Here is a 23,041-nt window from a genome sequence, read left to right on the forward strand (position 1 = left end):
CTAATCTGCAAGAGGGCGGTTTAAGTTGGCCCTCCGTAATGCATAGTTAATGCAGTGAGGTGAAATGCTCTATCACAACACACTGTTTAGTGGAAAGAGCCCCACATCTTTTCACTCAGATTGCTTTGTTTTGCGAGTATGTCTGCTTTTGATGAATAAAATTATGTTTGCGTGTTACTGTAGTGTAGTGTAATACTTACGATAAGATACTTGGGGATGCTAAAACACAATTTACAAAGAAAACCTGTTAGAATGTATTCTTACCTTTATCTGTAAATACGGTACTTATCTTTCTAAATGCTTATTATAATCATGCATTCTGAACGTACTAGGCTTAGCTGTGAACTCATCAAAATAGTTTCTGGTTAATTTGTAAATGAAAAGTATTCTTGTGCCAAGTCTTACTGTATAAGTAGTTATTTTGTTGCATGACCTTATAAAATATTTTTTTTTAAATTTGAGTAAGATTCTAATTTCTTTTTTTTTTGTTTCCCAATCAGATGGCGTTGCCCACACTCCCATCTCACTGGCACAGTAGAAGCCGTGCTTTGGAGCGACAGATCGTGCGTCAGAGGGAACAGGAGGCTCGATTTCGTCATGAGTGGGATCTCACAAACAGATACTTTAAGCAGTCCAGCTTGTGTAGCAGTAAGCAGGCACAGTGGAGCTCTCGGCAGTCCTACCAGCAGAGGTTAATATATTGGAATTCTAAAAAAGTGATCTAATTGCGAGCCTTTTAAAAAACAAACAAACTACTGTTCGTCCTAAATATGAAAGATTGAATAGAAACAAATACAAATGTACACTTCTGATTATGTTGCTTAAAAAGGCAAAACTGAAAGTTTATAATTATTAACATTCCAAAAACTCAGGAGGTTCACCAAAGCCAAGTGTCTGTTATGCATCGGTCAGGTAATCTTCTGCGATTGCCTGATAACGAGTACGACTGAGCCCCTAGTGCTTATTTACGAGACAATGATTTGAGAGGTGATAAAAGCATCCATTCGACATGAGCTGTGAAGTCACCCCCGGTAAATGTTTAATGGGAGCTTAGTCAACATGGGGAGATTTCTGGAAGGTAAAACGGAGGACTGACTACCCAGAAAATATATGATTTCCATTTCTGACTTGTGTTCAGTCTTCCAAGTGATCGTACACGTTATTAATATTAGCTGATCTAGTCACTGCGAGTCAAACAAAATGTTGCAGTCCAATAAAAGCATCCGGTGGCATGTTAGCCGAGTGCACCTGATGCTAAACTTGGAAATATCCATAGTTTATTAGGCAATGAGTAATTTGACTTTACTGCGATATATTTTCTAAATGGTTCTATACAAATGTCCTACAAGGAACCTAAACTGCATTATTTGTTGAGATAAAGAAAATGTTCTAGCCATCCATACTATACTCTCGATGCTATCCTCAACATCGACACAGCCAGATACCAAAGCTACATCATCTCTGGGAAAATAAAATTTTCATTGCAGATCAAACAATAGTGAGATTTTTGTTTGCAAATTCTTTAGATTGTTTAGATTCTTCTTATAATTCCCTTTGGTTATAACCAGGTATCTGAATTAGTTAGACAAATTACAATCATATCTTGGAAAAGAACCTAAAATTCAGTTAAACACTCAGCTTCGGGGTTACATAAGAAATTATTAGTTGCACTTTAATTTGTCCCGCAGAAAAAAAACAAGCTTAGGAAATAGTAAAAAAAAAAAATTACTTTTCTCACTGTTGTATGAACTGAGGATAGAGATGTTTCTGCTAAAGCAGGATTTTTATTCTGCGAACCCTCTAAACATTTTTTGCAGTTTATTGTAGGACCACCATTTTACGTAATTGCTATTTATTGACTTAAATCCATGTTGGATGTGGCTGATAATGATATTTACAATTCCGGCAGTATGAATGCCTACCACCGGGAGATGCAGAAAGAGGAGAAAAAGAAGAACTTGGAACGGAGAAGGGAAGAACTGCGCAAACTATTGCAAGAGGAACGGGATTTGCTGGAGGCAGAGCTGCGGGAGCTTCATCAGGACAAGGAGCCTGTTATCAGGGAAATGCGAGAGAGGACAGAGGAGCTCAAGTCTGCTCGAGAGGAGAGGAGAAAGCAGGTTCATTGCCACTACAGCTTCTTCTAAGGACGTGAACCGCTGCTGATGACATAGCTATGATAACATTATCTCTCTTTTTTTCCCCAAGCTTGCAGAGGAGTTATTGTATGAGCGATGGAAGCAGAACAATGTGAAACTACGTGAGGTACATTTTTATTTTATAAGCCAGTGTTTTTTCATAAGCCAACTGTAAAACCTTTGATCAGATTTCTCTTTACAGAGTTTGCTTTCTAATTCCCCTTTCAACCCATTTTGCACTGTGTAATTGTATATAAAAGGTAAGCCCCTGCAGCCTTAAATGGACACTCCAACCATCATATGCTCTTTCATGAGCGTCCCATTTAAATTGCTATTTTTTCCCCTCTAACGAATGGTGGGATTCGATAGAATCTACACCCACTATGTATTTGCCTCATTCCCTGGCCCCCAGTTCCTATGTTTGCACGATTTGCAGCTTCAAGCAGCCAAGACTAGCATGGGAAGTTGGGCCGCAGCAGTAGTGCGGTGCCCAAATGTTTAATTAAGTACCTACGCTTCTGGGTCTGAATGGGACTCTGGACTGTCACTTTAGAGGAGTAACAATTGTTACATTGAAATGTAAATTTAAAGTGCTGCATTTTCCTAATGGTGGCACAAGTAATTCAGACACAAAAGAAAACACAGTAGAAAATGGTTTGTTCACTTTCACCATCGATAATCCTCTATATCGTGATATATTGGACATTGAGATCACTTGTTTTTTTCTTTTTGCTCTACAGATTGAATCCAGCTTGCATAAAAAATATGTGGTTGATGCTTGGGGAGAGCAGATTACTGAACGAAGTCAGGTAAAGATTATGTTGTTTACAATTCATTTGTGAAACACACAAGCTGCAAAATGGGAGCATACTGCAATTTCTTATAAAAAATATAATTTGCAGTAATTTGCTATATTTACTTATAGTGATAAGATTGGTAATGACAATTTGGTATCCGTTTGAGCATTAATTTACATTTTACTAAGCAATCTGAAATGTGTGTATTCTATTGTAATGCCAAGGATTATCTAAGGCATCCCTGTTTATCCAATGGTTCCCTGACATAAGCAAGATCCTCAAGAGGATTGCAAGAGAAGAAGAATTGGAATCTCTCTCAGCTTTGCTTTGGATATTAAAAATCAGTATCCCTCATAACTCGTATAGCATTCTGATAACTCAATAATGTATCGCACGGGACTGTCCATTCAATGTACGTCTCTCTAGATTCCACTAACCTTTTCAGGAAAAAGCAGAAGAGGAGGAAAAGAAAAAGATCTATGAAAACCAATATGAGCTTGCCAGGCAAGAAGCTCTAGAGAGAATGAAAATGGAGGAGGAGAGACGCAGACAAATGGAGAAGGACCGTGTTGAGGTTCTCCGGCAACAAATGGAGGAACTTAAACTGAGAGAGCTGGAGGTGAGAGTCTCATAAACACTGTGAGATATAATGTTAGGGCATCAGAGGTGCGCATGATTTAAAGTACCATTGCTTCGTGCTTTAATAAAGATCCTCATGAGGTTGCTTAACTGTTCTCTTATAAGAATGATTATTGATTTGACCTCTTTGTGTTATCTACATCAAGGGTGTCCAACCTGCGGCCCTCCAGCTGCTGCAGGACTACATCTCCCATAATGCCATATGGGACTACATCTTCCATAATTCAGCCCTGGGCCTGGCAGAGAAGTATGGGAGATGTAGTCGTGCTGCAGCTGGAGGGCCGCAGGCTGGACACCCTTGATCTACATTAATGATGTTCAAGTTTTAATGGAGTAGGCATTGTGTTCATTTCACATGTCTGGGGGCCATGTTAGATATTTTCATGTTCTGTGAAATAGTCTTTTGGGAAGAAGAATTGTCTATGATGCCATTTCAACGTATTTAACCTGCATCGATTGGTTTGTAATTTGTTTTTTCCCTTTCATGCAGGCAAACATGTTGAAAAAGAAACAGGACGATTTGCTGAGACAACAGTGGGAGGTAGAAGAGCTACAAGAAGAAAGGAGAAAGATTGAGGAACGCAGGAAGAAGATAGAGCTTGGGTATAGACAGCTGCTTTATCTGTAGTAGCAGGAAATATGATATTTATTGTGTTTTCTTATTTTAAATGTTTGAGTCTAGCTTCCCTAACCTGAGAAATGTTTTTTCATATTTTTAGTATTTAGAATTAGTTTTTAATACTACATATAAGTCTGTTTTGGGTTATAAAATTGATTTGATCTGCTTGCCTCTCAAACAGAATGACTCACATTTATCTGCTTTTTTTTTCCCTTTTTTTTTTCCTGCAGTCACTTTTTAAACCGTCAGTATAATGCACAGATGAAGAGACGAGCTAAAATGGTGCAAGAAGAACTGGTAAGATATATACACCTGTGTGAATAACCTTTTTGTAATCTCATTTTGCCATTCTATACTGAATAGCCAGCTCAGCTCGTCCCACAAGCTCCAGTGGTCTGCCTTTACAATGTATAGAGGTTTAGTGGAGATGCAAGCTTTTGGTTTATAAAATACATCTGTTAGCAGCATCTATGAAACTTTAAATCTCATAATTGATTATTAAACTCTCTAATTATATAAGTGTTACCAGCAACCAGTGTAATGTTCAGAACTACCCATAGTCCTTCATGACACCGTACAAGTTGATTTCTTTCCGGAAGGGAATGCCGGCCATTCTGAAATCAACACTCGCTAACTTCTGCTTTCCATTACAGGAGATGGATATGCAGATTCTATCTGCGCTCATCAGCAAGGAGGACAATGAGCAGCACCTGCGATCAGCCAGACGGGAGCAGGCTGCCGCTGACGCTGCCTGGATGAAGCGGGTCATTGAAGAGCAGTTGCATATAGAAAGGCAGCGAGAGGCAGAGCTGGATACACTTTTCAGGTGACTAACACTAACAGTGAATTGCAGCTTCGCACACATTACTCACAGAGGTATTGTATACATTAGCAGTTACTGTAACACGTGGAGACCAGCTTGCACCACGTTCTTGGTTAATAGTTATCCATACAGATGTAATAAAGTGTATATAATAGTCATTTCACAAAACCAGGAATACACACTACCACTCCTCACTGACCTTTATTGATTCATAAGATGAATTAATGGCTTCATAAAGGTCCATGAGGACCGAAACATGATCTGCTTTATGCTGGAATAAATTACCATTGTCATTGAAGAGGTGAGCTGTGTCCTGCTGGTGGACAAACATACAGATTTTGATTGCTGGAAGCACTGTGATTCCTGAGCCCCCCTCCACATAACACATCTTAACGTACCTGGTTCATATACCGTCTAATCCAGATCTACCGAAACTAGTTCGCATTGAGTACCTAAAATTAATGGTAACAGCGAAATACATAGAAATCATTGTATCCAGCCTTGGATCCTAGCTTTATCTGGTCATGTTAAAACCTTGACCTTCGTATGTCCTTGTTATAGTATGCTGGTTTATGTGCATTATGTCACATGGAGGATTATAAAACCTATGTGGTAACTTTGTCCCAAAGAAGGAAAGTGTTGTGATGATATAATGTAAGTGACCCTTCATTTGTTATGCGACAAGCTGTAAATATGTAATGAAGAGGTGACAGACCAGGGCATGCTTTCAACCGCCGACTCTAATTTCAAGCGAACACTAGAAGAAATGAATTTGTAAGGGAACTTTAAAGGTTGTTTCCTCTCACTCTATCCATGAGGATATTCAGATATTATCCTTCCAAAATATTAGAAGTCTGAAAATTGTATTCTTGGTTTTGTTTGAATTGGAATGATATGGCCAAAAACACTGAAAAAGTCTATCACATCTTGGCATACGCTGCATCGTCCTTACATTGTATTTTTCTGTTCACAATTGAATATTCATGTATTCAGAGAGGAAGCCAAACAAGTGTGGGCAAAAAGAGAAGCAGAATGGGAAAGAGAGCGGAATGCGCGGAATCGCCTGATGAAAGAGGTAAAGTGAACAAAAGGCTCCCGAACAGGAGTGCGGCATATTGTGTTTTGACAAACGGGGGTTGGTAATATGATTAAAAACCTAAATTAGTATGATTTTTAAGGAACACTTTTTGTTTGGGACACTTTTTTTTTTAAAGAGATATTAAGAGGCTCTTGTGGACAGCTTAAGTTTATTGCTTTCTGCTCATCTGTTTGATCCTTTAACTAGGTATTATCAGGAAGGCAGTTACAGATCCAGGAACGGATAGAACAGAACAAGCTTGCTCAAAAGGAGTCGCTGAAGGCACGACAGGAGCTCATCAACGAGCTGGAATTGGTCAAGCAGTTGACATCGAGGGAAAAAGAAGCAGAGGAGGCCCAGAAAACAGCCCGTAGATTAGAGCTGGAGGCACAGGTACAGCAATATTATTTGCCCTATCTCACAAATTAGTGGCCACACTTACTGTATTCAAATATAGCATACAGCTTTACAGTTTTCTGTCCCATGCAGCCTTATCAACAAAGAATGCATGGTAAAGTGTTAGGAAATCAATCAGATCCTAAAATCTGGGTGCAACCATGATATATATATATATATATATATATATATATCTTCAACATGTTATGAGTGCAATCTTTTCCAAGTGCAGAAACTGTTAAAGTTGAGATAACAATTGACCCCAGCACACAAAGCAGTTACACCAACATTTGTATAATATTTCTATTTTTAATGTATTTCTGGTTGTATTTGTGAACCGAGGACATTTCATGTTTATTTTCCTTCCTCAGTTAAGCTTGCATTGGAATCTTACTGTTAGCCCAGGAGGAAGTTGGAATATACTTAGACACCTAGACCTGCTGCATTATTTTAATGACATTGCACACTGTCTTCCCCTCTAGAAATTCTTTGTCCTCGCAGCAATTATAAAACCTAACAGGATAGCAAGATGAAAACTTTTGTATACTGCAGAAAACGTTACACATCAGGAAAAAGTAAAAGCGGTCGTTTTTTCTTTTTCTGCTGATTTGTAACAGATATTGAGTTTCTCAATCTGTTCAGCAGAAAGTGATTTTGTAAACACTCAAAAATCTTTTAGATTTCTGAGCGGCGCTTAGAAGAGACGAAGGCAAGGCTGCAACTAGAGGAAGAGGAGATAGAAACTAAATTGGCAGAAGATGAGGAAAACGACTTGCTGCAGCAAGAAGCAGGAATCATGACCCAGAGAGGCTATCAGAATAAGGTAAGTCAATCCAATTTTACCAATGATGAACCACGAGGCAATGGACAATTAACATTTAAGGGACTCATTAAGAAAAACGTATCTAACTTGTTGGTAGGAGTACTTTTGACGTAGTGGCTGGCTAAACAATATATGGTCATATAGTGTGACGGATTTCCCAATATTTATGCACTAGTGTTTTGTTTTTTTTAATCATATTTTCTCGGTATGCGCTGAAGTCTTGCTCTGCTTTTGTATACTTATTGGTCATTATTAATTTAGCAGCAACCCAGAAATCTGAATAGGTAAGTATTTCTGCTTTTTGGGCTATGCTCCTCGTTCTGTATATTAATTTTCTGGTAGGGCCCCATCCTAACTACGTTTTAGGTAGATTTGTTTTTCGGTTTGCCTCCTTTGCTCTTCTTGCATCCTCCCTATTCTTTTTGCCTTGCAGGTTTTTAGTCGCCCCAGAAATGCTTGGACATGACAACTGTGATGACCGATAGAAGGAAAAAGAAAGCTCCTCCTCTGAAGTGATTGCGACATAAGTTTGGAGTGATGTATATTTAATTTTTTGTTTACCATGAAAATGACAAGGTGGCCAGATGTACAGCTAAATCAAGTTGCTTACTTAGAGTGTCCAACCTGCTGCAGGACACCCCTGTAAGACATGACCATCTAGAAGCACAAAAATGTTTTCAATAATTTTAAAACTAAATTTACATTTTATTACTCTCTCCATTTCTCCCCTTCATTTTTATATAGTGGTATAATTTGGTCAATTCAGATTTTTTAAAAAGATGTTTTTTTTTGAGGGGGGGGGGTCCATAGAATATGCATTGTTTTCATGGAGATTTTTAAGAAAAAAAGTGGATGCTTGAATTTTAAGTTCTTCCTGAAGTCAGGTCATTCCACTACCGAAACAAACCACTTTAATCATCACTTTAAAAGCCAGTTTATTGCACAACTAGTAGGAAAAAACAAACAAACTTCACAAACAAAAGTATACATATGTGTACAGTGTGTACAATGTCCAAAAAATGTATGATTGAATAATACCACATAAAAAAGTTTCTCATTAGCTCTGATTTTCACAAGGCAGAGCTAACAAAGGAATATTTTAAGCAATGATTCAACGAAAAAATAAAAACCAATCGATCTTGCAGTCCCATGATTTACCTTACATAGTAGGAGAGATCAGAGTCAGTCTTGTGTTGTTTATGTTATCTGCCCAATGCATTGCATGAGGGATTAGAAGTCCACAGCAAACCTTCAATAAAAAGTACAATACTTACTTGGGTTTAAAGATAGCGATTAAAATGCAAGTGGTACTCTGTGCCGTTGGCTACCAGAGGGAAAAAAATGCAATCACGCCATTAATACTGATTTCTATAGCTCTAAAAGAGCTAGTTGCATGTAATGTCATAATGTGTGTAAACATACGCAGCAGCAGACCCAGCAAATAAGTTTTCACACATGGCTCACAAATGTTCCACTTACTGCCTTATACGACAGGGAAAATAAGTCAGCATTAGCACAATTATTGGGGGTTTGGAGAGAAGGTTTCAGTCTAACACTAAAAGGCGAGTGGTCGCTGAACTCAAATTGACATTATTGGAGCAAAAACAGCATACATGCGTTTAAAAAAATCAGCGGAAAAGAACAAGTTGGGTAACTGATGATATAAAATGCAGGAGACACCAATGTGCAAGCAAATATTAAGATATAATAAGTTAATGCTGAAGGCAGGTATTTCAAACTAATAAAGAAACCCAAGTAATAGGAAACTTCAATTACATTAAGGCTGACCTCGCATTATTACATTTGGCTATAGCAAAACCTTTTTTCATTTAAAAATAAGTGTCTGAGGTTAACATTGGGGACCGTTGTCTCGCAAGATGCCTGATCAATCAGTTCCTATAATATGGAATAGCAAAACAAAATCTAAAAAAAAATAATCACATGATCTGTAGTTAAAAGGCGCTGTCCTACTTAGTCCAAATATTAATGGCGTTTTCTTGGTGCTTTTAACAACTTTTCACTGTACATTATGGAGGCCCAACTCCTGTGAGCTTCTGCCGCAGGAAGAACTTGGTTGGCTCTGTATAGTTAAATGCCATTCCTGAAATGTCTCCAATGTCTCCGTTTTATTCCTTATACAGGGCCAACTCGGTCTCTTTGGGGAAATTTGCCAGGGACAACCCTTAGTAATAACTAGAGTGATGAAGTTCAAACTACAACTCCTCTGCAAACTCTTCCTTTAGTGAATAAGTATGCTGAGAAAACACAACTCAGTAGATCTGTCTGGAAAAAGCCATCATATGATTGAATGGTTATTTTTGGGAAAATGTTGGGCATTCAGGTTTCTAATGCTGCATTTAGTTGCAAAAGTTTTCAGCACAGTAAATTGAGCAGCACCTTAAAGATGTTCAGTATAATTAATAGGTGTTAAGTGAAGAACAATCTGCTTCGGTAAATAGTCCCATATTTCTAAGCCAAATAACTGCACCAATTTAAAAATAAGACATACAAACTATAGGTGGTTTTCATAAATGAATTTAACTATGCTAAAAATACTTGGAAGTTGACCTATTCACTTGCATGATTAAAAAGTAGAGCAGTCTGCTAGTGATTTATCTAAAAGGCACAAGTGGAAGTTTCTTAATTTAATAAAACATTCCATAAAATGTATATTTAGACAGATGCTTTGAGGTTATGTGATCTATGCACAAAGTTGGATCCAGAAATGTCTTATCAACCAATTAAATAGACCAGTCAGCAGGGATATTCCATTGGTTGCTATAGTGGCTTTTGTACATAGCTCCTTTTTGTATCTGCATTTTTAAATGTCAGTTTCCAGATACCACCAGCATACCCATTGTTTCTGAATAATATAGTAAACATGAAGTGCACTGTAATAAAACCCAATACCACAATGTTTCTTCTCTGCACCTGCCTGAGAAACACTAGAACAGGAACCTTGTGAGCCCATGACCTCAGATCAATAAGATATTCAAACGTGATCCTGCAAATACTTAAAGAAAAGATGTCGTCCCTTTAGTTATCCTGTTAATAGATCAGGTGGAAAATGTTGCATTTTCCTCACAGTTAAGGTACCCGGATTAGCTGAATGTGTCAGAGCGCCGAGCGGATGCTGCCAATAATAATCCGCCATGTTGCGTTACATAGCTCTTTAAAAGGAATAATGCTTGAAACGTCTGTATCCCGCTGGCAGTCAAATGCCTCATCTGCAGAAAATGGGATTTTTCCATAATACAACTGTTGGCTTTTGTTTCTCCGATATGGTTTACACCACTGTGGGAATCAAAGCATTAAGCAGTCGGTTACCCTGTTATACTTTACACTGGTGCTGGTCAGTAAAATGTATACGTCCTAGAAAAAGTGTCTATATGGTCACCCTGCGTCAGTGCCATTAGATATCCATATGAAGCAGAACCGAAGGATAATATTTTCAGTGCCCAATCAACTAGAGAAAAATATACAACAATATTCCTATTAAACTACAGGCTATCTGTAAGTCGGATTTGTCAAAGGGATTTATTGACAGTTTGAGAGGGTTTTGATGAGACAAGTCACATCTGTAAACGCCATCTTTGTCCGAAACAGTTTCTGTTACATATTTAAATAGAATAAAAAAAGTGCTCACCTGGCTAGGCACCAATACCCCTTCCCATGTTCCTTCACACGGCTCATCTATAGTAAGGACAACGTGCAAAATCACACGAAAGCTGGCAAGATAAAATCCATTGCACAGGGTCTCTGCTACAGAATCTAGGCTCGCAGACAGCATATCGCTGCTGCTTCTGTCTGGGATTTCTATCAAGCCATCTCCACTGCCCTTACTGTTAAAAGCATAGATATACTGCAGGTTACAGGCCCCCCAGTACAAAATGCTGCTTCCAGATCCTCTGACGGGCAACCACCAATATGCCAAAACCCATGGTTTGCCAGATCACGTGACATTATTTGTTAAATTTCTAGGTTTTGGTCTTGAATGAACACAAGTGGTTTCAGGAAATTAGAGGTAGAACGTTAAAATTCTGATACATAAAAAGGGAGATTAATACAATGCGGTACCTGCAGGACATTTTGATCTTAAGTGCAAAATAGAGTCACAAACTCTTTTTCCTCATCAAATAATGGCACCATGATGGAGGAACAAAGTAAAATAAAATTAAATGATTTTTATCTGAAGGTTTTCAAGAACAATTCAAGAAGCAGATGGCACATAGTACCTGCTTGTAACAAGTTTATATATTTTTTTTTGTTTCGTAACTGGCAGTTAAAATATAAGGCAGTGGGTTAAATTAATAGTCCAGCATAAACACTTTTAGTAGAAAAAAACCATGCAAAAAAATAATACTGATATTTGTAAGATGAACCCCGCCACTTTACATAAAAAAAAAACCCAAAACGAACAACTTTCATCGCTCGCGCCTCTTATGTACAGTCTCAGTTTGTATTCTCTTTGGTTGTAATGGTGACGAGCTGTTTCGCTGCCTTGGCGATATCGTAGGCGCACTGAATCACTTGTTGCGTCACCAGCTGGACGTCAGTCACGGGGCTGGATTCTACAGGAAGGGTCTTCTTGCACTCTGACTGGAGCCGGTAAGCGCTGGACGTGAGCAGCCGTAGGGATGTCCTCACCATGTCCGATTTCGGTTTCTGACAAGACAGCAAGTATAATAAAATGTCTCATGCGCAATAAGAACACGAGCTGCATCAAAGCACTGCAAGTGGAAGCTGGTAAAACAGGAGTTCAGACAACTTTCAGCACCTGAAAGCAACATCCCGGCACAAAGTATTACGGAGGGTCAGCTCAGACCTCTTGCAGAGCATGGTCCTTAAGTTAAATGGAATCAGGGAGGTGAAAGACCGAACTCGCCTACAAATTCCAAATTATTGATTGAATAAACCATTTTGTTACAGGGCACATTGTCCAATAAGGCACACGCTGCAGGTGATACACTTTTAGTCCTCTTGAGTACTTATGCTGTTGGCCAGGGCAGCACACATTCTTACTGGCCTCTCCTGACTTCTTAAATCACGAAAAGATTAATTCTATCTTTTACAAATACCCTTCGTAGAACATAAAAAGGCAGTTCAGAATGTTTAACATGTGTCACACAAGCTTCCAAGATCTCAGAAATACCCAGTTTGTGATTTTTTTGGGTCTCTGGGACAAATAAAGCAATGAAAAGACAGCTCTAAAACGGTAGCATACGGTTCTAAGGTAGGTAAGGGACAGGTTACTACATTTCTCTTCTGCTGAACCATTAATGAACGTTAATAAAGCACTATGTTTTTGTTACTATACCTTTAGGGATAAATGTTGCAGTCTGCAAGAAATCATTAATACAAAGCATTACTAAACAGCCCGTAGAAGAGGTAGAGGGAATGTAAAACGTGCATGGGATAGGCATATGGCTATCCCGAGTACCAAGGACGGAATGATGTCCCAGAAATAGTTATTATTTTCAACTTTACCACAAAAGGTCTTTATCACTGTAAACGGTTATATGCTGACAAAGGATTGCCTATGGCAATAATATTCTACAGGTTCTTTCATATGATCACAACAAGGCAGCAAATACATTTTTAAAATCCTCCAACCCATCCTACGAAAGAAGTAAATGTCTTTTGCTGGTTTCATAATGCTTGATCGTTGTCATCATAAAGTACATTTGTAATTCTTACCTTTGGAAACAGAGCTGCCATTTCGGTCACTGCAACATGTATTCTTTCTGAGCATGGTATGTAGCTGTAAGAACAGATAATAAAATATGACACCTTGATCTAGCAATATAAGAAACACTCTACTCTGGTCGCCCCGTGACAAACTTCCAGCTCAAAGTGAACACTGGTTAGCACAGCGAGTATATGCTTTACCTTCGCACACATTGAAACAGCAGAGGACCCTTTCTAAAGCAGCTTTTATAAGAATCATATCTATGTCGCAGACTAGGTATATTAAGGCGATTTGGTGAGGTTGTTCAAGATTAGCTATTTCGATTGCGTCCGACACTCCGATCGCCATGCATCGGCAGCGTGTAACGATCCCGCTCTGATGAAACAATGGAATTAAACGGGCACAAGCTGTGATGAATGCCTCTTTACAGGGCTCAACGTCATCGAAAATCATTGGATCGTTAAAAGACTATTTTGGCTGGGTATAATTAAAGCATACAGTGTGCTATTTTATGGCCACATGAGGATCTATGATGCAGGTCAGACAGATTAATACATATAACTACTGACAAGGCTCCGGCTTGTGATTTTATTTCCACCGGCCAGTTATTTTCCTCCTGAAATTTTAAGAGACTATAAGCTCAAGGCCACGTGCCTGTTTTTTGTCCAGGTGGCCAGAGCCCCACTTGTCTTCTACATAAGACAATCTTGTTTACCGTATAACTTTACTATTGGGATTTATTTAAAATTGAACTATGGGACCACTGAATCTGCATATTAACCCCTTAATGACAAAGCCAGTACGGGCTCAAAATGCATTGTTTTCAATGGGTTTGGGGACCGCCCATTGTCCTTAAGGGGTTAAAAGGGCACCATATCTAGCATACAATTGTGTCTGATGACACTCGCTGGCCCAGCAATGGAGGCAGTAGTGAGACATCTCTTTGACCTAGAACATAATGGACATCCGCCAGTCACTTCTAATGTTAAAACTGGGTAGGGGTATGTCTGCATTGTGTCACAAGGACATGGAAACCACTTACTGATGATTTTTTGTTAACATGATTATCTAGGTAATAGGCATACATTAAGAATATGATGCCTCCACAAACAAAATACCCCTTTAAACCTGGCTGTGAGTAAATCAGAATGAAAACATCAAAGAGAGATAATGCAAGTCTTGCTTACAGTCTCTTAAAAAATACAACCTATATTTGATTAGAACAAATCACTCCACACATCAAAAGGAGGTGTTAGGCACACATTAAGCCTTTGAAAAAGCTTCCTATCAGTTGTAACGTAACAGCACACTGTTTAAGGAGGAATATCACTTCTGAACACAACATACATGCAGTAAGTCCTTCTTCAGAGCCCAAGACTCCTCAGCAGTGATTTTGCTCTAAACATGTTAGCCACGTGTCTTCTTTCCAGTGTACAAGTGCTATCAATCGGCCATTGGATCCATACTGCTATGAGTGTTAACTAGTGTTATAGATACAGCACTACGGAATATGATGGCGCTACATAAAACAAATAATAGGTAGAATGTGGGCAGGCACAGACCTTGCACGAGTGAAACTAGACACTTGCCTAGGGCCTGAGGTGTGGGGGGCTGGCCAGATCAATCAAGCTACCTTGCCTAGGGCCCCATGAAGTGTTAATCCGTTAAGTACAGTGACCACCTTTGCAGTGACTCAGCTCTGGTATCTACTTGAGTTTCACTGACTTTTTAACATGTATTTTTTGTTAATATGTAGGCCAAGTACGTTTCTAGAGACCAAACTGGGTGAAGCCGACAGGCCCCTCTAAGATCTGTCAGGTGCGTCAGCGATACAAAAAAATTAGCAAAAATTATACAACAAATGGATAGTGAAAAGTATCGGCCAATGTAGTCACACATACATTAAATAATTGAATTCACCCAAAGTAGTGGTCTTTATTCATTATATTTGATGTGAAAGTTAATGCTGGCTAAGGCACTCTACTACCACAGGTCCAGAACCTTTCATGCTGTCAGTATAAGCCTATAGAGGTGGTCAGTTGTTTTTTCCTAACCCTGTCTTTAACTTAAATACTAAGAATGAATATTTTTATGATCTCCTGCAAGATGGCGGTATGCTGTAACAAGTGATTCTGGCATTCATAATGCGCCAGAATGCCATCCATTAGTGATTTCTACGAATACGGACATATAGGGATCACACCGATTTAAAGCTTCATGCACCTCAACTTTTCATCACAAACTCTATGTAATGTGAACGTGCACATTTAAGCACCAAGGCGAACAATTTCTATGTCCATGCATATTATGTTAAGGAAAACATGACCAGGGGTAGAAGAAGACATGGTACGGCCACATATATGAACAATGCTTTTTATCTGCCAGAAGGAACAGTCAAGTTGCTGTACCTCTATGGAAGCAGGAGGGCTTATTTTAAAATAAATGTTTTTTTCTAATGCCCTCACAATCCATCAAAAACAAATAAAATCTAGCATTGTTTCCCGATCAAAGCCAATTGCACTGAAGAAAGGGGGGGGGGGGAACAGGGCTTCCACCTCTGGGCATGGCAGCTAGTAGAAAGGACAGAGAGGGGCAGGCAGAACACATAATAAGAAGAGAGGTCACTGTGCCTGGGAAACAGGGACAGAGGCCGGAGTACCAGGCGGTAGAGTCAGACTGCTGGAGTGTCAGTGGCTGCAGGGGGGCTTTCTCTGCCCAGGGAACCAGTGGCCTAAAACAGCCAAGGCTATGCCTCAGCTTACGCACCCCCTCACGCTCAGTGGGTCTGAGGCAGGATGATCAATGAACATGGTAGAGGAGGGAAACAAAACAAAATTAATAACAGCATTACAAAGCCTTTGCAAAACACAAGGTGGGAGGGGATGTACTAGTTGCTCTTTCTATAAGGAGACTTCAAAATGGTACTGGACATTAAGCATGTAGATCTGAATCAATATATTTGATGTGAAAGTTAATGCTGGCTAAGGCACTCTACTAACACGAGTCCATTTACTAAGCTGCAGCATGTGAGAATGTATGAAGCTTGTCCATGTACATTAAACTTTGAGTTAAACTGTATATCACAGCGTAGCGATCATTATACTAGTCCAGGGCTGAATAGTTGTCAATACATACCCACACACTATGTTATTTTTTGTGCCCAAAGAAACCGAGAAGAGTTAATGCCACCAGATCTCACTATGCCTTACAAGATACTCCAGCTAGCCCTCAACAATGGCAAAATCAGTAAAACCAATCCCAAAAACTTTCTTGTCCTTATAATGTTTGGACTAAGGTAATTTTACATTTTGGAAAAAGTATGATGTGCCTTGATATAGGATGAATGACCTGCTGTAATACAAAAGTTATGCTCAATACTAAATATTGTATACTTGTAGACTAAATACCGGTATAACAAAAATATTTTCATTTTTATATATTTAAGTTCCAGCTCAAGGTTGGTTTGACACCAGTGCGTCTTATTTTTCCTACATAGTTATATTATGGTGATGCTGTGCACATCATCAGAGCGTGTGCAGCTATTTCCTTATATCCACTCTGTACTTGGTTTGTTTTTGGTGTCTCTTCATCTTTTTAATTAGTTACCTTACGTTTTATGTGGTAGAGATGTCATTTAAATCTTCACAACCACTTCAGAAGAAGAGATCAATGAAACAGTACCATCCCCTACTTAAAAACATATAAAGTCTAATGAAATGCAAAGTATAGACTAGATTTCACAAGAGGTTTTAATGTTTCTATAAAAGGAAGACATTAACCAGGTACACTTCACATTTTAAGCTTACGTACACCAAAACAACTTATGTCTGAAAGTGAATCACAATTATTTTCATGTGTAGATACAATGATGCGTTGTGATTCACTGGACTAACTCAGGCTCCTGTTTTATTCTATCATTACGTCATGCGTCTTCATGGACAGCGTTTAAGGAAATCTTGGACTAAGTAGATTCTTTAATTCTCTCCATGTTTAAGCGAGTGTTGCTATTTTTTATTATCACTAACATTTTGTATATGAGCATATGTTTAGCATAACACGTATTTCATAAGCCAGTTAAGGCATTAATGAAGGTCATTTGGTCTCCATGAAAACTATTCACTAAGTTAGCGGACAGTCAAAAATCATAAAGCTCAGCTACTTAGCAACTTATTAGCACCTTGACATAGCCTCTCAGTAGCCATAGAGTTCTGCTAAACTGGCCTTCAAATACATTCAGCAAGGTGGAGACTTGCACCTTTTGTTTTCAATCTGGTGCTGTATACTTTACCATGGCTGCCATGCCATAAAATAGCACCTCAATTATGGCACCTAACTTGTTTAGCTTAGTGAAGGGCCCACACTTGTACCCTGAAAGCAACAGGTCTTTGGGTATAATACACCATATTCTAGTTCACCCTCACAAACAGTAGACATCAGGATATTGGTTTCAAGTCAGTCGCTATTGTAAAAGCATTGACATCTGCCTCAGAACAGACTTGGGCATTCTCCATGTTTACATTGCTATATGCATGCGTGTGCTCCCAGTTTACCTGTCATGCTTGTTTTCCTGGGCAGCCCTCAGGAGCTCCTGGATGTTTTTTGTTATCTGCTCAGTTTTCCTTATGACGTCTTCTGTACTGGGTAGCACACAACTGGCCTCTACATCGGGGTCACCACTTTCAGGGATGGAGCCGTCTCCTTGCCATGCCATGCTTCTCTGCCTTATCTTCCTGCTTGAGCTGCACATGAATAAGTTATATTCAAAAATAATTTGGTGGAAACATCTATTTTCAGATCAAATCTCTGTTTTAAGCTATGACAGAAGTTATGTTTTTAAACAAGGATTTGGAAGAGAATAATAATACAGTATGATATGCTTTCTAATATGTATTACTATTTCCATCTCCATTAGCATATCCTAAGGTGCCTCTTCCACATCATATCTCATTAATTTGAAATAAAAATAAATGCCAATACGTTTACATTTAATATGTCATAGCATTTTGTAAAGGTATTTGTAACAGGAGATTTCAGCCTGTGATGAGAGTCTTTGGGCACATTAGGGGTATCTAAACTCCTCTGTGTTTTTCCCTTGATTAATATCAAAGTAAATTTGACTTTATATAAAATATATATAAATATATATTTTTCAATCATACCTTGTTTCATCTAGTTCAGCATCATGAATGGTATTATCATAATCACTTTCTGGGACGCTGCTCTGCTTTTCTACTTTTGATCCCTAAATTGAGAAAATAGATTTTTCTTATTTATGTGTGTTTTTAGCTTTGGGGAAAAAATATAGAAAAAGGGGGAAAGAATGAGATAAAAAAAAGTAAAAACTAAATTCCACTTTGAGACTGCTTTCAAATTATTATTAGTGTTCCGGCTGGTGCAGAATGATGGAAATATAAAGTCAAGAACCAATGAAACCAGCTTTAATAATAGAAAGGGGCTTTTTACATAAAATATATGCATATTATAGGTTTTTATAAATTGTTGCACATACAAATAAGTACATTCATTCACATTTACGATGGTAGGAAGTAAAACCCAACTATATTTAGGTTCCTTTGCTTGAATGTCTGCTTACGTTCCCTAAATGTATACCTGAAACTGCTATCAATGCAAGTTATCAATGGACTAAGCTAAACACGGCTTCTAAACAAAGCTTTAACTCATAGACTGTATTGTATTGGAGGTACATTCAGTAAAATGGCAGTTTGCCTGTGACCTCTTATTCCAGTAATTCATTAAGACCAAGTGAGCTTCTGATGGCTGAATGTCTGAGATGTCCCTGTGTTATGCAAAGTCAATGAAGGGAGAATCATAGCTTTCAGGAGACACAAGGTCTCCATCCCAACCCAAAGTAAATTAAATGTCCCTTGAAATTGCCTGATCTATGGAATACAAAGGACTCTGTTTGGTAAACTTCTTATTTTAATTGCAGCAAGTTCCTCTTCAGCTTTGCTCCTCTTCTTACTTTACCTGGAAACCTACAAGTTGTTGATAGCAACTCAAGAAAGTGATCAAGTTGTACCCAGAATTGAGATGTCTTTTTTTTGCATTTGACACATGGATAAACAGATCTACAGAGTACAATGTATAAAGACAATAAAGTGAAAGCAAGACGGGAAGTATGTTAACTCACCAAAAGTTTTTTTGAATTCCTGTCTCATTCGTTTCAGTTAAGCTGATCACTGGCATTTTATAAAAGTGAGGCTACGAATTAGAAGCTTTGTTTTTATTCAAGTTTGCCATGTAAAATGTACAATGCAGTTTTCCCAAGCAGTAAAACTTTAAGGAAAGCTCACGGAGATGATTAATTTAAAAAAATTGTATTTCTCTTTACTTCAGGGAATCTGTGTAGATATAGACAATTTTGAGTGCATAGATCTGATGCAGTGAGCTACTTACAAAAGGTTTGAGAACACATAAAAAAAAAATACTTCATTCGTGAACACTAAAATAAGATTAACTTACTTATCAGGACCATCATTTCCAACATTCTCCATGCTCACCTTGACCCAAGGGGCTGATGAATGGCTTTCAGCCATCAAACTCAAGATTTGGTTTGTCTCTTTCATGAAATTAAGTAGGCTTTACATTGTGCGCCTGGATAAATATGCAGGTTACTGATTATAAAGAAGTGACCAGAAACAAGACTTTACTTTGGTGTGAAAATCTGGTTATATGGATCATGCTGCCAACGTTACATGGGCGTGAGGCGTGAATGGCTAGAAGTGCATGAGGTTAAGATGAGGAGGCCTTGTTGCTTCATGCAGAAACAGAGAACTGTTAGCAGAAAGGGCAAGAGGAGAGATGTTGCACTCTCCATGGAGAAAGCCAAGGCCTCCATGGAGTAGCTCTAACTGGGAAGGTACTTAACCCTTCGAGTGCTTTCGTCTCTTGACCAGGAAAGCGTGGAGGGGAAGGAAGGCAGGGACGAAGAGGAGGTCACAAATGCACTCCTCACCATCTGAGGGGGGAAAACAAAGAAAAAAATACAAAAATAAAATAAAAAATATTTAGGAAACCTAAACCAGATGCAGGCTTTAGAAATGGACCCGCATTACATTAAGGTCTAAATACTGGCTTGACAAAACATTTATTGCACTTCCTGGTATGTTAGTCAAATAGATTGTAGCAGATCTGGCATTTTACTATTTGTTTTGTATAACAATGTAGAAATAGCACACAACTTCTAAAGAAACAACTTTTCAGTTTTACAAAAGAGAACAGGAAGGCTTTCGGTATTGGGCAGTGGTAGGATTGCCGTTTCTAATGCTGTATATACATAACAAAAGCAGTAGGCTAACCCAAACAGATTTCCAGTTTCCGATCTATGGTATAAAAAAATGGATACATTTTGCATCAATTATTTTTCCAACTTCAAAAATGTTACCTTTGCTCCATTATTAATCAAGTCTTTTTTATGTGTGAACCTCAGATACTGCAAAACGGTAAAATAGTTAAAGTTCCAACATGTGACACTTCAGAATAATTTCTGAGGCTTCTTTAAAATCCTTCAGAACACTTACATGAAAAATGTCAGGTTGATACACACTTAAATATTGTACTTTCACACAAACATTGCTGGAACAGCAGCCCTAAATTAAAAGTTGTACGTGGGGTCATTTGCAGGGACACCAGAAAAGTATAGTTTGCCAGAAGAACAGCTTCAAACAGGAGACCTCTGTATCTTCTTCTTGAGCTGTATGCAGTAATCTAGATCATTGACTAAAACCTGGTTTTATTTAAGTTTGCTTCAATGGACTTCCTTGCAGACCTGGAAGCTGTTATTGTTGTCATTCATGGGATATTTGGGGTGATATTCCCTGCTCACACAAAGCCGATTCTTTATGGGGAAAGTCCATTCTTCAATACATGTGCGTTAGCCGGAGTGTCCGACTGGGTGATTGCAACCAAGGCACTCTATTGTTTACCATAAGGCAGTATTATAATGATTCAGAGATCCCGTCTAGTTGATTAAGCAAATGTAACAAAAAACAGAACACACAGAATAACTAAAAGGCAGCTGCCTGAAAAATATACTTTACAAAACTAAAACTGTGTTGTTTTTTTTGGGGGGGGGTTAGAAAACAAAAACCAAGGTTACAATACTTTAATAGATGCTCCTTTAAACATTAGCTTATTGAATTTGTGTGTGTATAGTCTACATAAAAAGGAGAATGAATATTGTAAATGTGCTCAGAATAGAGTATTTTATCATCACTTGACTTTATACATGATCAAGAGTTGGTATCACAATAGAAATATACACCTTTTTGAACTTTTTAGATTCCTTCCTAAATCAGTTAGATTTGCCCCTGTCCCCTCCTAGGGCCCTGAGAGTTTTGCCATCCTCTTATATTAATGGCCAGCCAGGACAAAGTGATGTAACACTATGCCTTCAGTACACCAATTTGATCTGGGATATTTTCTGCTTCTTTGGATCCCCATCTAAAAGCTCCTGGCCCATTAGTTATTTCCATCACTTTATCTCACTGCGATAACGTTTCATACACCATTAGTATAAGAACACAGTTGCACAATCTGAGAGGTTTTAGTGACCCACCACATATTTTGTGTGTGTATATATTATATACCGTATATATATATCCCAAATTCCAATAAACCCACACACAGCTCTAGACAGGCTTTGAAATGCTGTCTCACAATACATAGAATTAAAACATACGCCTGCTGCTTTATTTCACATAATAAACAGCGAAACAACAATGGTATCATTTGTGTTATAAGAAAGGCAGGACATTTGTGTTAGCAGGCTGGAGTATGCTAGCAAAGCATGCAGAGCAAGAGAATAGCGTATGTACTTACGTGTTGTGGGAAAGGCTGCAGTCTGCTAATATTCTCCTCTGGATAAGAAACTTCTCCTATTGGGAGGTAGGGTTTCTGAACCGATCCAGTCTCATACATAGACATGGGCCTGCTGCCTCTTGCAGAAGGACGCCTCTTCAAGGCAGCTGGGTTGGAGAGGTCTGTGTATTCGGACCCAGCCGGCGCCTGATAGAGATTAGTTGTGGCCTGCCTCCTGAGGTTCGTGTTCTCATACTGCAGCGTTTGAAGCTGAAAGACATTGTAGTTGGACTTTGCCATTTGGTTTTGCAAAAAGTAGGTGCTTGGGCAGTGGCACACCATTGATCATTCTATACAATACACGAATGCACAAATGTGTTATGCATATACCTATCTGGGTCTTATGGAATTCGTTATCAGAAAAAGTAAACCACGTCACATCTAGTACACCGAACAAGTAATTGGTCCTAAAGCAATACTAAAAATCTAAGTGGACTACAAGATGAATTAAGATGTCATAGAAACTGCTGAGGTTCTAAGTCACCTAGTGACAGTAACATTGTGGTTCCTTTATAGAAGGTCTAACAATCAAATCAAGCGTGTGATTAGATAATGGTCCCACATTTGTCATCAGTAATGCTGGTGAGGCTGCCAGTTGGGAAGATTTTACAAATACTATTGCTTGATATTAGCAGCAAAGCAAAGAATGCAAAGTAAATGAAAAAGCCAATTTGCAAAGCAACAGGGAAACTTAAAATCAGTTTGAAAAAAACAAAGATAATAATGAGGCAACAAGTATGATTTCAAATGGTTTTATTTTCTTAAAAAAAAAAAGGGTAGTAAATTGCTTGTTAAAAAATATATATATGTACATAAAAGGGGAAACCTATACTAAGCCTTAAATGGGATTGTTTAGAAGGTGGCCATAGAAGAGGTGGATAGTTCTACACATCTACTAAGGTTTGTCGGTAAATATGGCGCTTCACAAGTTCCCAGGGTGATTCCTTAATTACTTGCACCTCTTTCAGAAACCTTAAGCAGCAGCTAGCAATAGAACAATTCTTAATCAAGTTACGTTTTTTAATACTCAGGGTGGAATTGTTGACTGTAGGACAGCAACACTCACAAGAAGTCACAATGCACTAAGTTATACAGTTCTGCTAATTGAGTGGTCTACTTCATAAAACATAACCCCCTGTACCTGTGTGATTTAAGAGCT

At 38.5% G+C, this 23,041-nt stretch overlaps 2 protein-coding genes across 8 annotated transcripts in view; one reads left to right on the plus strand and one right to left on the minus strand.

Annotated features, from left to right (window-relative positions):
• The first annotated feature begins 500 nt into the window (after window positions 1-500).
• On the plus strand, window positions 501-7,779 carry LOC149290198 (trichoplein keratin filament-binding protein-like). Its single transcript, XM_089489665.1, has 12 exons — window positions 501-691; window positions 1,910-2,120; window positions 2,209-2,265; window positions 2,879-2,947; window positions 3,381-3,554; window positions 4,065-4,177; window positions 4,424-4,490; window positions 4,847-5,019; window positions 6,010-6,091; window positions 6,302-6,487; window positions 7,170-7,313; window positions 7,747-7,779. The coding sequence occupies exons 1-12, from the start codon at window positions 501-503 to the stop codon at window positions 7,777-7,779; spliced, it is 1,500 nt and encodes a 499-aa protein (XP_089345791.1).
• A 3,986-nt stretch (window positions 7,780-11,765) lies between these two features.
• Window positions 11,766-23,041, minus strand: part of LOC149290199 (ARF GTPase-activating protein GIT2) — a 32,750-nt gene continuing 21,474 nt past the window's right edge. For 3 of the 7 annotated variants that reach the window (XM_089489518.1, XM_089489515.1, XM_089489517.1), the window contains 5 exons: window positions 21,844-22,092; window positions 18,162-18,244; window positions 17,553-17,741; window positions 13,011-13,074; window positions 11,766-11,978 (listed from right to left, as the gene is read on the minus strand). In XM_089489518.1, coding sequence (XP_089345644.1) covers window positions 11,766-11,978; window positions 13,011-13,074; window positions 17,553-17,741; window positions 18,162-18,244; window positions 21,844-22,092 — 798 coding nt within the window. Of the gene's footprint in view, window positions 11,979-13,010; window positions 13,075-15,661; window positions 15,788-17,552; window positions 17,742-18,161; window positions 18,245-19,891; window positions 19,982-21,843; window positions 22,093-23,041 lie in introns of all 7 variants that reach the window. The other 4 variants (XM_089489516.1, XM_089489514.1, XM_089489513.1 and 1 more) reach the window with 3 other exon arrangements.

This window comes from Sceloporus occidentalis, unplaced genomic scaffold (assembly GCF_023333645.1).
Source record: "Sceloporus occidentalis isolate IW3139 unplaced genomic scaffold, rSceOcc1.0.p SCAF_40, whole genome shotgun sequence".
Lineage (NCBI taxonomy): Eukaryota > Metazoa > Chordata > Lepidosauria > Squamata > Phrynosomatidae > Sceloporus > Sceloporus occidentalis.